The sequence below is a fragment of the Dermacentor silvarum genome, chromosome 9 (assembly GCF_013339745.2).
Source record: "Dermacentor silvarum isolate Dsil-2018 chromosome 9, BIME_Dsil_1.4, whole genome shotgun sequence".
In the NCBI taxonomy this organism is placed as follows: Eukaryota; Metazoa; Arthropoda; class Arachnida; order Ixodida; family Ixodidae; genus Dermacentor; species Dermacentor silvarum.
Genome location: NC_051162.1, coordinates 20,101,153 through 20,114,734, shown reverse-complemented (window position 1 = coordinate 20,114,734; position 13,582 = coordinate 20,101,153). Strand labels below are relative to the sequence as shown.

Genomic DNA, 13,582 nt, shown 5'->3' with positions numbered 1-13,582 from the left:
GCCAGTAGTAGCGCTGACGAAGTCGTTCATATGTTTTGAAGACTCCAGCGTGGGCGCACTGCGGGTCAACGTGAAAGGATGCACAGATAGTGGAGCGCAGGCTGCGCGGTATGACGAGTAGCCATTTACGGCCGTCAGATGCGTAGTTGCGTCGGTGCAGAAGGTCGTCGCGAATGGTGAAGTGAACAGCTTGGCGGCGGAGTGCGCGAGAGGCTGGCAGCGTGGGCGTCTCAGAAAGTAGGTCGCGGAGGGCCGCTATCCAGGGGTCGTGGCGCTGCTCTGAAGCAATTCTGTCGATGGTGAGAGGCAGGACGATGGGTGTTAATGTTGACAGGCAACTAAGGTCGGTAGGCAGAGGAGACCGTGACAGAGCATCAGCATCCGAGTGCTTGCGGCCAGAGCGGTAGACGACGTTGATGTCGAACTCTTGAAGTCGAAGAGCCCATCGGGCAAGGCGGCCACATGGGTCTTTCAAATTTGATAGCCAACAAAGGGCGTGATGATCTGTGACGACGTCAAATGGGCGGCCGTACAAGTAAGGGCGGAACTTGCTAAGGGCCCATACGATGGCTAAGCATTCTTTTTCAGTAAACGCCGATGGCGTTGACAACAGTTCTGCGTGTTGTTGCTACCAAAGCCGCTCACCTTACTTCGTATGACATTGCTGTGTTGCTATCGCATTCATTGCTTCGCCCTTAGGGCGAAACTGTGACATTTTTTTCAGTCACAGTATAGTTGGTCTCAGCTTTGGTGAGGGTACGGCTGGCATAAGCAACAACGCATTCAGGGTGCCCGGGTTTTCGTTGTGCTAGCACGGCGCCGAGACCTATTCCGCTGGCGTCTGTGTGTACCTCCGTCGAAGCTTCAGGATCGAAGTGACGCAGAATAGGAGGTGAAGCGAGAAGACGTCGTAAAGTAGTGAACGCCTCGTCGCAGGCTAGAGACCATGATGACAGGTCGCCGGAGCTACCCATAAGCTGTGTCAGAGGGCGTATTATGGACGCGAAGTTGCGAATGAAACGTCAAAAGTATGAACATAAGCCGACGAAACTGCGAAGTTCTTTGAGATTTGTCGGCCTAGGAAAGTCAGTAACGGCACGCAATTTCGCGGGATCAGGTTGCACGCCGTGCTTAGACACGACGTGGCCAAGAATGGTTAGCTTTCGAGCGGCAAAGTGGCATTTTTTGAGATTAAGTTGGAGCCCAGCGTTGGTAAGACACGTCAGAACGCACTTGAGGCGGTGAAGATGTGTCGTAAAATCCGGAGCGAAGACGACAATATCGTCGAGGTAACACAGACACGTTTGCCATTTCAATCCACGCAAAACAGTGTCCATCATTCGCTCGAACGTTGCGGGGGCATTACAGAGGCCGAAGGGCATCACGTTGAACTCATAAAGTCTATCAGGGGTAACAAATACAGTTTTGGGCTTGTCAGCGGCGGCCATGGGAACCTGCCAATACCCTGAGCGCAAGTCGAGTGAGGAGAAGAATTCAGACCCCTGTAAACAGTCAAGGGCATCATCTATTCTCGGTAGAGGGTACACGTCCTTGCGGGTGATCTTATTTAGGCGGCGAAAGTCAACACAGAAGCGGACAGAGTCGTCCTTCTTAACGAGAACGACCGGCGAGGCCCACGGACTGTGAGAGGGCTGAACGATGTTGCGGCGAAGCATGTCGTCGACATGCTCACTAATGACACGGCGCTCCGTAGGAGACACACGGTATGGGCGTTGCCGCAGTGGTGAATGGGAGCCCGTGTCGATGTGGTGCGTGACAGTTGACGTGCGTCCAAGGGAAGGCTGAATAGCGTCGAAAGAAGAACGAAAATGGTACAGGACGGCGATAAGCTCCGAACGCTGCTTTGGTGTAAAGCCGTCAGCGATGGATGGGCTAATGATGTCGGTGCAGGACTTGTCGGAAGCAGAAAGAGTGCAGATGTCAGTAAGGTCGTCGCGAGAAGTAGCATCGGGCACGTCGACGATGTACAGGGACTGAATGGCTTGGACATGGCCGAGACACTGGCCACGGAGCAATGTGAGCGGAGCGGACAAAAGGTTGCATACGAAAATATGGCTGAAACCAGCCGAAAAATCGAGGGTCGCGAAGGGAAGCAGTACAGTATTTTTTGCGATGAAGGTCTCAGAAGGGGCGAACAAAACAGTGGCGTCAGAGATGCTTCCACAAGACACAGGTAAAACAACAGCGGCGTGCGGAGGAATGTCGGTCTCCTCAGCGACGACTAATTTAGGGGGATGTTCGGGAGAATCGTCGGAATGGAGGTCGCACAAAGGAGAAAGTTCGACTTCGGCCCGCTCGCAGTCGATGATGGCTTTGTGTCGCGAAAGAAAATCCCATCCAAGAATGACGTCGTGAGAGCAGGATGGCAGCACAATGAACCCAATAATGTACATCATGTCCTCAATTACAACTCGGGCCGTACAAGCTGCTAACGGCTGAACATGCTGCGCTGTTGCGGTACGGAGGGCTACACCCGCAACAGGCGTCGTAACTTTCCGGATGGAGCGACAGAGTCTTTCATTCATTACAGAAACGGTGGCACCAGTGTCCACAAGGACAAGAGTTGACACTCCCTCAACAGAAACACCAAGTACATTCGACGGAGAATTGTGAGGACTTGGACGCTGTGACGGCGACGCAGTTCTTGCCTCATGAACTGCGGCGTTTAGTTTTCCTCTTCTGAAGGCATGGGACGACGACGCATTGGGGAGAGAGAGCGCCGACGTGGTGACGGAGATCGTCGGTCGAAGGACGCTTGACGATCAGGAGCTCTTAGAGGTGATCCTGGAGTGTAGCGGAGCGGTGGCTGGTCGGCATAGTGAGTCGTTGGTTCATAGCCATATGAGACGGCCAACGGCATGCGGCGGTGACAGTAGCGAGCGATATGTCCGGGGCGGCCACAGGCAAAGCAAATTGGTTTGTCGTCAGGAGTACGCCAAGGGTTTGTGGCCATGGGGCCAGCGCCAGGGGCGCGGGGTGGGGTCGGCGCGTGCAGTGGTTGACGCGGTGTGAAAGCAGGGTGCGTTCGAGGCCGTGCGACGACGTCGGCGTACGTGAGAGGAGCAGCTACCGGATGCGACTGAGGGGACACTGGCACAGCGTCGGCAATTTCTGTTTCGATCGCCTGCCGAATAGCGGGTGACAGGTAAGGAGCAGGACGGGGCTGGGGCTGTTGCTGAGCAAACTGCACCAGTGAGAGCTGCCGAGCAACTTCCTCGCGTATGAACGCCTGGAGCTGTGGCAGCAGTGTTGACTGGTCCGAGTGGACGGCCAGGCCTGCGAGGCTGTCGTCGTTAGTAACCGGGTGACGTGTCAAGGCCCGCTGTAAATTTCCGGAGTTCATCGTAGCTCTGACACAGTTTGATGAGTTCCGCTACGCTGGTCGGGTTTTTTGCAAGAAGCATCTGAAAGACGTCATCGTCAATGCCTTTCAAGATGTGCTTGATTCTGTCAGACTCGGGCATCGAGGCATTGACGCGCTTCGAGAGGTCAAGAACGTCCTCAATGTAGCTTGTGAACGACTCGCCCGGCTGCTGGGCGCGCTGGCGCAAACGCTGTTCAGCGCGTAACTGGCGCACGGCGGGGCGTCCGAACACATCTATGAGGGCGGCCTTGAATGCAGACCAGGTGGTAAAATCTTTCTCGTGGTTTTTAAACCACAGATGAGCCACATTTCAAAGATAGAAGATGACATTGTTCAGTTTAGCGGTGTCATCCCATCGGTTGGGGACGCTTACCCTATCATAAGTCGATAACCAGTCCTCCACATCACTGTCGTCGGTGCCGCTGAAGACCACCGGATCCCTCAGGTAAGGCACCCCGGAGCAGATGACGGGCAGAGGGGCCGTGAATGGAGGGGCCGTGGACGGCGGGGCCGTCGATGGCAGGGCCGTGGACGGTGGGGGCGTGGTTGCGTCTTCGGGCATAGCGGGACGAAGCGTACGGGTGCGGAGTTCCAGGATGGAAGCTTGGCAGGTCGTACCCAGCACCTTCCACCAATTGAAATGAGGTTTATTGATGCAGGCGTAGATGTAGGTCCTTCGGATAGACTGGCACAGAACGGGCGGCTAAACAGTTACGTCGGGCAGCGCTCTTAGCGGTAACTTCGGCGTCGTCTTTTGCGGAGCGATCACCATGCTGCTACTGCTGGTGGTGTGCATCATCTGCAGAACATGTTGCACGTCTTCTTCATCACACTAGTATGTAAATATAAATAGAATGTCAGTAAAGTAAATAGAAAGGTGGTAGGAGTTCTCAATAATGTTAATAGGCATTTTTGCAAGGGGAGTGAGGTTATTAAGTGTTATCTATTCATGCGTGCTTGTGCGCGCTGACACCATGCTTGGTAATTCAATTAGTTAGCGCATGTGTCCAAGTTTATACAGCCGATTAAACTACTATCCTTACTCCGTATAGCTCTCTAATAATTTGCTATCGCAATTGATGCTTCGCCTTTCGAGCGAAACTGCGACTTTCTTTAATTTTACGTACCTGTAATCATTTTTGCCATTTTAGCAATGTTGCCACTAGATTTATTTCTTGTCTGTTAAGCGATCCACGACTTTATAGTGACTTGAACGAAGAGTTGGCTACATTTTAGCGAGTTCGTCCGTAGATAAATTGCTTTGAAAATGGCCGTCTAGAACGCAACTTATTATTCCACAGCTACATAGATGCAGCCGAAACTCCCTCTATGACGCATATATAGGACCCGTGACCATGATGAAGCAACGGGTACCTTCACATTGGTAGTGTTTAAATTGTGATTGTGCTTCACAGTCCAGTGGTCATCGCAGACATCACAATGTTCTCACAATACTGAGGTTTTCTTTCTTTTTTTACAAAACCAATTTGAATGGGTTTAGACGTTACGGCATCTGCAGTATTACTAAATTTATTAGCGTACCATTTTGCATTTAGTATTACTGAATACAAAAGCGTACTCCAAAATCATTTACCAACAGAAATAAGAATATTATGTTCCGAGTTAGAATACAGCTGGTGAATAACATAGATCGACTGCCTAGAAAGGGTCAGATATCGGAGCGGCTGAGACTGCTCACGCAAATGTCTTCAAATGGCTTCCGTTTGGCACGGCTTTCGGACCAATGAACATTTTACGATGGTTTTAAAATAGAGGGTGGAAGCACTGTACTCAATCTGTATGAAGCTGGGCTATATGTTGTCGCCGTATCAACAGCAAGTGTCGAAGCGCGTTCCGCAGCATTTGGTTCTCCCATCACGTCACGAACCAGGAAACTCGACGGATAATGTAGACCAAGTGCCTTTTTGTGTTTAGGAAACTCTGGTACAGCTGTTCACGGAGAAGCGCTTCCACAGCCGCGTTGGTACGCGCGACAGTGACTCTAATCAGGCCATAAATAACACGTTTTATATTTGCGCACAACAGATTGAATATTGAAGTCGTTATTAGAAGTGCCGATTGCCCTACATATGTGAAATGTCTGCCCTAGGAGTGCCAATTGTTTGTAGAGTGGGCCTCAATCCTCCCCATAAAGGCTGCCTGCTCGACTCACTAGAAATGAAAAGAAGTGCTCTACTGCGAATAATCGGGAGTGGATTTACGTGTTTCTTCAAGACGAAGCAGTGAGTGATGCAGGCATTGTGGAGGGTGGCCAAAGGGCCCTGACGCATTTTCTACCGAAATATAACTTTTCCTATATCTCTCTGTTCTCTGCAATCTGACAAGTGCGGCAGGTTGGGCAGGCTAGCAAAGATGCATTACGTGCAATCAGTAGCGCGTCAAGAAAAGGGTGGCTAACTAAGATGCCAAGAAATGACAAGCGCTTGTTCTGCGTACGTTTCTTCCTTCTGGCTCCGCATTCGGAAGCGAAAGCCTAATCTTCGTGTTCTTTTTATAGTCATTCTCAGTAAAATTTAATGAACATATCAGTGACCTCTCGCTTGGCTCGTACTTGCTTCGTTTTCCTGACGGCCCTCGGCGAGAAATGTTCTTCAGCCACGCTTCCCGACGCTGTAGAGCGCAGGCGAATTCCTGGTACTTCACAGTAGCGTCTCTTCTCGCCGAGTTGCACAGCGGCACACAAGAGCTTCGCGCCATCACACCGCCAGAAAAACCGTCTGCCACACACGCGCACACCAGGGAACCGTACTCAAGCACAGGAAACAGGAGGCAAGCTGCTCACACACACGATCACACAAAAAAAGCACACGAGAATGAGCACGAAAAAAGTTGTCGCAGTTTCACATGAAAGGCGAAGCATCAATTGCGATAGCAAATTTGTAGAGAGCTATACGGAGTAAATGATATTAGCTTTATCAGCTGTACAAACTTGGACATGCAGCAGCACCGGCAACACGCAGAACTGTTGTCGACGCCGTCGGCGTTCTGCCCGCGTTCGCTCAAAATGCGTGCGGCGTTGGTGACTGTTGCCGGAGCCTCTGATATAAATAGGCACTTGGTGCCGCAGCTAAACGTCGCCTCCCTTCCCTCCCCCTCCCCCACGGCCTCTCGCGCCTCGGAAGAAGGCGCGTTTGCTCTGCATTGGCGCTGAGCCGTGCTCCCTCAAGGGCTGCAGAAGATAGCGCCAACCTTTCCCTTTCCCTCAAGAACCACTTACCACCTGCATATATGATGATTGTAAAGGAGTAAAGAGACGCCTATACTTCTGCAGCCTTTAAGCGAGCACGGCGCAGAACCCGCGTTTGTTCTCCGCCGTGCGTTCACTCCCCGTGAAAGCGCGCGCCCCTCCCACCCTTTCACTCGCACATACAGCGTTCGGCGCGCGGCGACGATTTCATCTCCATTGACGTCATACGGAACCTCACGGCGACCTCGACGGCGACGGCGACGCCGACGGCAGAAATCTGCTTTTGAGTGTCCATATAATTGCTATCGCAATAAAAGCACACCAACACGCATAAATTCTGAGGCAACCACATTGTAGCACGAACCGGCGTTTGCCTTGCCTACCGGAGCAGTGGCGTCCTCACAAAAAAACAGCGGCCGAAACTTGTCAACTCAGCCGAGACGCGCTCGCCCATTGACGGCAACGCTACGGAGCAGGCCGCACCTTTTTTTTTTTACGTAGCGGCCGTGGTAGAGGTCAAACCACAAGAGAGCATTAAGGCGCGTTTATAGTCCGACGTTATCGGCACGTCCGGTTACGTAGACGCCGGGCGCGTCAGAGCGCATTGGCCGCGCGTCCGGTTATGTTGGCTGCGCCAGTACGTCGAACCATCGGTGGAACTATAGCCGCTGTTGTTCTTGCCAACGTGACATAATGTGTGCACGCGTTCACGCTACGTCTGACTATATTTAGGCCTTTACGGAGCCCTGAAAGGAGACATTGCCGCCGTTGCCCGAGTATAGTTGGGCCCGGCTGCGAGTTGCAACCAAGTCTGACTATATATACTTTACTGGTCACCGCAGTGTCTAGGCATAAAAAATTATGAATAAATACTGCATTCATTGCAAACATGTCTGTATATCATTGCGAAACCACACCTCGGCCATAGCTTGACAATGGGCCTAGCCAGGGCAGTGAAGCTTTCGCTATCAACCAGGTTTAACCAAAGCTAAAGCACACCATTTTTTTACTACCGCAACGTATGATTTATGCGTTTCCTTCTTTGACCAATCTAGTTTCCACAAGTGAGAAAATCACCATACAACAGACTTGGTGCAATCGAACCTTATGTTCTGGGGCTTTTTTTTTCGCATGCAGTGCAATTGGTCATCGGGCTGTGTACCAGTCAGAATCTGCTAGAAGTTAGTGCTTTGTGTTGTCCAACGTGTGCACCATGTCGGTTTCACCATACCTGCGATACAGCAAATTAAATTGTGTGTGTCAGTTTGCGTCCCTTTTGGCGCGATAGCGTTGAGGATCCCGTGCCGCAAAAAAATCCGGTGTCGGCGTCGACGGAGTTGTCCGTGAGCAAAACGTTTCGTATATATTAGCACGAAAGGGTTTTATGCCATGGTCCACAATCAGCTTCCTGTAACGGATGTGACGTGCGTGGCGAACGCGTAAAATATGAAGTCTTGAAAGGGATGGTGCCGCCATCTAGGAGCGGTGAAGCGAAGTATTGCATCATGACATTAACGAGCGCCGACATTGAGCTATTCGGCACTCTCAGCACAGCGGAGGCTCCAACGCGGGATTCTGCTGAGGTGACGCCGCAGTTTCCGCACATGGTCTGTCTTTCACGTCGGATTAGCCTGTGACGCCTCGTCGAGTACAGAGTGCAGCCTAAACATGGATCGGCAGTGCTTACAAGCCGCCTAATACTTCACTTGCGGTGGTACCAACTAAGACAACTGCTACGCTAAGCGGCCCAAAAAGTCAACGCCGTCGACGGGCGAATCTCGCTTTGGTCGGGCGAGAGACACACCAGCGTCAAGCAGAACGCCTTCACGCGTTTGCGGCGCACATTGCGAGCTGTGCCACTCGCATTCCTGAAGCTGAGCGCGTCGCAAATCAACTGGCTGACCGACACACTACGGAGCCGAACCAAAATGCTCATACCTTCACCTAAGTGGCTCGGCAGCAGGACGCTGCGCGCCTTCAGGACGCCGTGCGCCAAGCAAACCTAGGGTCGTATTTTGAAACGATCCGCTCCAACGATACTATCGCCTTGGCCAACGGCGTGCGCTGATTGGCTGTTTTAGCAAAATTTGATGAGCTGATTGGCTGATTGAGCATGATCATTCAAGTTTGTTCAACCAGCAAATCAGCGCGCGCCTGACGGTGATATTGTCGCCCAGGCGATAGTATCGCCGAAGCAAATCGTTTCAGAATACGGCCCTGCAACACCGTCATCGACCCGCAAATCGTGCGCCTTTCACTGCAACGGACCGTGAATTAAAGAGGCGACTGACTAACAACTCGTTCGGTTTCGCTTGTATATATGGTTTGCGAACGCCTGTGGTTTATGGCGGAATTCTGCAGGGCTCCAGCACGTGCAATGTAGTGTCTCCTGGGGTTGTTTGCCGGTCGCGAATCGTTCAACTTTCGCTTGTGTGGCAATAGTAGGGCATCCCTCTGCAGTGGTATAGTGTTGCGCTGATGGCTAGTTGCAACTTAATTCTTCACCTGCATCAACTTATGTGAAGACACGTTTCACTTTCGTGTTCTACCAATTCCTATGAAAGAGGGATCAACCATAATTTTAAAGGTATATTTATATGCCACGCCTTCCTATATGTCATGCAGTATATGCGGGTTATATTGCCACAACATTATACAACTAAACTTCCGCATACGTTGTCTTAGATTCTTGACAATGATATTCCTGGGAATTTTGAAAACGACAGCTCACAAACAAATATCATGAGACAAAACACCGACAGCGCATGTCTTTTATGTTAAATCTTCTGAGACTTAAATATTAAAAGTGCGAAACAATGACAGAAACCTGAAGATGATGTAATTTTTTGGCGTGGCTGTGCATGCAAGAGGCCGCGTTTCTAACAGAAATCTCACCTTCGTGCATACCGTTCGTCGCCAGCCTTTCCCGGTAAACATTACGGTCACATAAGCTGCAGTTACATAAGCACACAGGGATCTTTGAATGCTGTCGCGTTCCACTATTGTAGGCGAAGCCTAGGCGTCCTCAAAGTCTTTGTAATAGTTCCAATGCTGTCTTCAGAATCTGTGAGAGTGTAGCTTAGTCTTGAAAGGCAGGCATATTAACACGCATATTACCGCGACAGCGTTAAGGGCTCCGTGCCGTAGAAAATCCAGCGTCGTCCTCGGCGCCGGTGTCCGAGTCGGCGTAAGCATCGGCGTCTGTCGAAAATAATCATGCGGAACCACACCATCCCGAACCACCCCGACCGGGCTTCGCGTGGCGCAAGGCGTTAGTGAACAAAAATTTAATTTCTCGAAGAAAATACGTCAGAAAAATCGTAAAGTACGACTTAACCACAACCCAGAGACGTGATAGCGGCGTAATGTAATTTGAATATAAGAGAAAAAAGTCAGGGATCTTTGAATGCGTTCGTGTTCCCCTCTTATAAAGGCGAAGCTTAAGCGACCTCCAATTCTGATGGCATTACGCTGTACTTTGGTTTTAGGCAACATTGAGGGGAATGTTGAAAACCCAGCCTGTCTCCTTTTTTTTTGCGTGCTTTGAACTGTGAAGAAATATATGAGACTCCACATAAAAGAGCACGTTTGAGCATGTTCAAGGCCAAGCCTCTATTTTATCGGGAAACTAAGCGATGTATTCATTCCGTTCAGCATAAGAAAGCGAATTGACGTGTCCATAAAAGCCAGACTACGAGCAAAAGGGCCGTGCAGTTCTTCGTGATGTCACGTTGAGATGCGGCGCACGGAACCCAGCAGCATGATCGCTTGCGGGCGGGCGCAAGTGACGAAGAACGCGAAGGGCCGGTCGACGGTGAACTGTGCGCGCTGCTGCGGGACCTTCACCAAGGTGCGCAAGCTGTGCATGAGTCCACGCAGGTGACCCGCGTGCTGCTTTGGACGCGGCTGGGGCCGGCCCCCGGTCTGCGCCGTCTCGAAAGCGGCCGCGTGGTGCATCAGCGTCACCCGCTTCTCGCCAGCCGTTGAGCCCCACAGTTCGGCGTCCTGTGTGAACACGTGACCGACGCCGAGGGCGCAGAGGGCCGGTATCATATCTGTCACCTGACGGAGAAGAGGAACATGTGGGCGGTTACAGGCTGCCTGACGCAGCAGCGTTTCTATAGGCAACGGTTACGGGAAACAATAGCGTTTCATATTAAATTGCTAGAGTACGCTCCTACGACGTTCAGTGCAAGGACTTGCTTAATGTTCGTGCTTGTAGTTTTAAACGTGACTACGGGTTTACTTATTGCGCGTATGTTCTTTCCCAATACAAGCACTCATTGCTTTCGCAACACAGCAAAGTAATTATCATCGGTGCACATGCGCAATCATTGCAAATTGTTGCATTTATAACGTGATATTCTGTCGGTAAAGATCGACTTGGGAACTGAAAAAAGCAGTCTGATGCGAAATAGGCGAGGTATATGCAAGTTTGTGCTCGCACATCATTTCCATGCTGGCCGAAGCGCCATTCCTCCAGCTCTCGCCTAAACTATCACCAGAGTTCGCTGTAGTAATTTGTGTTGGAAAATCTAGGCGTGAAATTTCTAGCATCACAAAACGCGCCTGCAAGTCGTGAGATTTTTTAACGGCCCAAAGAAAACACGGACGAGGATAGGAACGGGCAAAACGAGTGCCTTTGTTTTAGGGACGAAGCACCTTAGGGCCTAACATTGTCCCTCCCTCGTCGTTCGTAGCTCTGGTTTGCATGGAGACCGCTAGGGGCGCTGCGGTGCATAAGGGCGTTCGTTCCCGACGCGCGCTCTCTTTCTCTCTCGTCCGTAGCTCTGGTGTGCATGAAGTCCGCTAGGGGCTCTGCGGTGCACAAGGGCGTTCGTTCCCGACACGCGCTTTCTCTCTTCAGCCATGGATGATAACGGTCGCTTCTGATAACGGCGCGCCCGCTATGGATGAAAAGCGAGAGTGGCGGCTCAAGTGCAAGCGGAGTCGAGGGCTCGCAAAGCTGCTGCAGCACGGCGACGCAGACAACAAGCGGACCCGGAGTCTAGGGCGCCGGAAGCTGCAGCAAAATGGCAACGCCGGCAAGCGGACCCGGAGCTCAGGGCTCGCGAAGCTGCAGCTGCACGGCAACACCAGTGTGCGGACCCGGACCTGAGGGCTCGCACAGTTGCAGCAGTACGGCAACGCCGGCAAGCGGACCCGGAACTGAGGGCTCGCGAAGCTCGCGCTTGAACCGAGCATCGGCGCCACCAACCTATAAACCTACGGCGCCAGCCAAAATATAAACCTACGACAAGACGCCCGGCTCAATTACAAAAGGCGTGTATTTAACGTAGCGTGTTTCAAACTGAAGTGTAGGAGATGTTCAGAAAGTATTCGACAACATTTCTGCGCTCCCGACTGCCATAATAAGCCTCCACGATTGTTCTCGTAGAATGAATTTTTCACCGTAACTTTCCTTCTCCAATGTGCTCACGTACCTGTTTGACTTTGAAGAGTGGCAAGCTCACCCTGACTTGTTTCTGGGTTCTGAGCTGGTCGAAACAGGCCAGTGCCGTGAACGCACTCAGCTTTGATTCCAACAGCTCAAGGCCGTTCTTCTGCTCGGGTAGAAGCACCACCAGTGAGAACTCCGGGCCCGCGAATGCATCCACACTGCGGTTGCACACAAACAATCGCAAGGCATAACCTTGATACCAATAACAATATATATATATATATATATATATATATATATATATAATGTAGAGATGCACTCTAGTTTAATTAATTAGAGAGTAGAGCACTGCAGCGAGAGGTTACACAGCTCAGGCAACACAGGCACACGGCTTCGACCATCTCGTCGTCGTCGTCTTTCTTGAAGCAGTGCATACTGCTCGTTCTTCTTCAGTACAATTACCTCCCCGGAGAAAAGGAGCCGTCCCGGCGACCTACGGGCAGGAGAGCACAGGGGGGTCGAAATAAGGCTTTAGCCGCTGAACGTGCACGATTTCGCGCCCTCGGCGGCGCTTATCCGAAGGTGGCTCAAGGGGTTCTATCATGTAGTTCACAGGAAGCGTTTGACTGACCACACGGAAGGGACCCTGGTACTTGGAAACGAGTTTCGCTGAAAGTCCAGGGCTGGTGGCGGGAACCCAAAGCCAGACTAGTGAGTCAGGAGCATAGGGTGCAGGAGAGGCGGAAGTATCCCAACGGTGCTTCTGTCGCTGCTGGTCTTCCGTAGTAAAATTGCGGGCGAGCTGTCGGCACTCTTCCGCGTGTGCAGCAGCTTCGGACAGGGCAGTAGACTCCGTTGTGTCAGGGCGATACGGGAGGATAGTATCCATTGTGCAGGAGGGCTCGCGTCCGTAAAGAAGAAAGAACGGGGAAAATCCCGTAGTGGTCTGTGTGGCGGTGTTGTAAGCATACGTCGCGAAGGGTAGAACGCGGTCCCAATTGGTCTGGTCAGATGCGACGTACATGGATAACATGTCGCCAAGAGTACGGTTAAAGCGCTCAGTCATCCCATTAGTCTGCGGGTGGTATGCAGTAGTGGTGCGGTGAATTACGTGGCATCCCTTGAGTAGGGCTTCTATAACCTCAGAGAGAAAGACACGGCCTCTGTCGCTGAGCAATTCTCTGGGGGCTCCATGGCGAAGTATGATGTTACGCAGAAGGAACCATGCAACATCACGCGCAGATGCGCTGGGCAGAGGCGAAGTTTCCGCGTAACGCGTTAGATGGTATATTGCCACAATCACCCAGCGGTTGCCGTCTGAAGTACTCGGCAGGGGCCCGTAAAGATCAACTCCGACGCGGTCAAAGGTGCGTCCTGGGGCAAGGCAAGGGTTGCAATGGGGCAGCTGAGGAACAAGGAGTATTCTTGCGGCGTTGGCAAGCGAGGCAGGAGCGCACATATCGGCGGCCGAATCGGTACATTCCGCGCCAGTAATAACGGAGTCGCAGGCGTGCGTACGTTTTTAGTACTCCTGCATGCGCGCATTGCGGGTCATCGTGAAACGCTGCAAATATGTCCGAAGGTAGAT

The 13,582-nt window shown here is 51.7% G+C and overlaps 1 protein-coding gene across 1 annotated transcript in view; it reads right to left on the bottom strand.

Moving 5' to 3' along the window:
* Positions 1-10,319: 10,319 nt before the first annotated feature.
* Positions 10,320-13,582, bottom strand: part of LOC119463473 (leukocyte elastase inhibitor) — a 36,451-nt gene continuing 33,188 nt past the window's right edge. The window contains exons 5-6 of the mRNA XM_037724312.2: positions 12,038-12,212; positions 10,320-10,655 (exon numbers count right to left, since the gene is read on the bottom strand). Coding sequence (XP_037580240.1) covers positions 10,320-10,655; positions 12,038-12,212 — 511 coding nt within the window. The remainder of the gene's footprint in view (positions 10,656-12,037; positions 12,213-13,582) is intronic.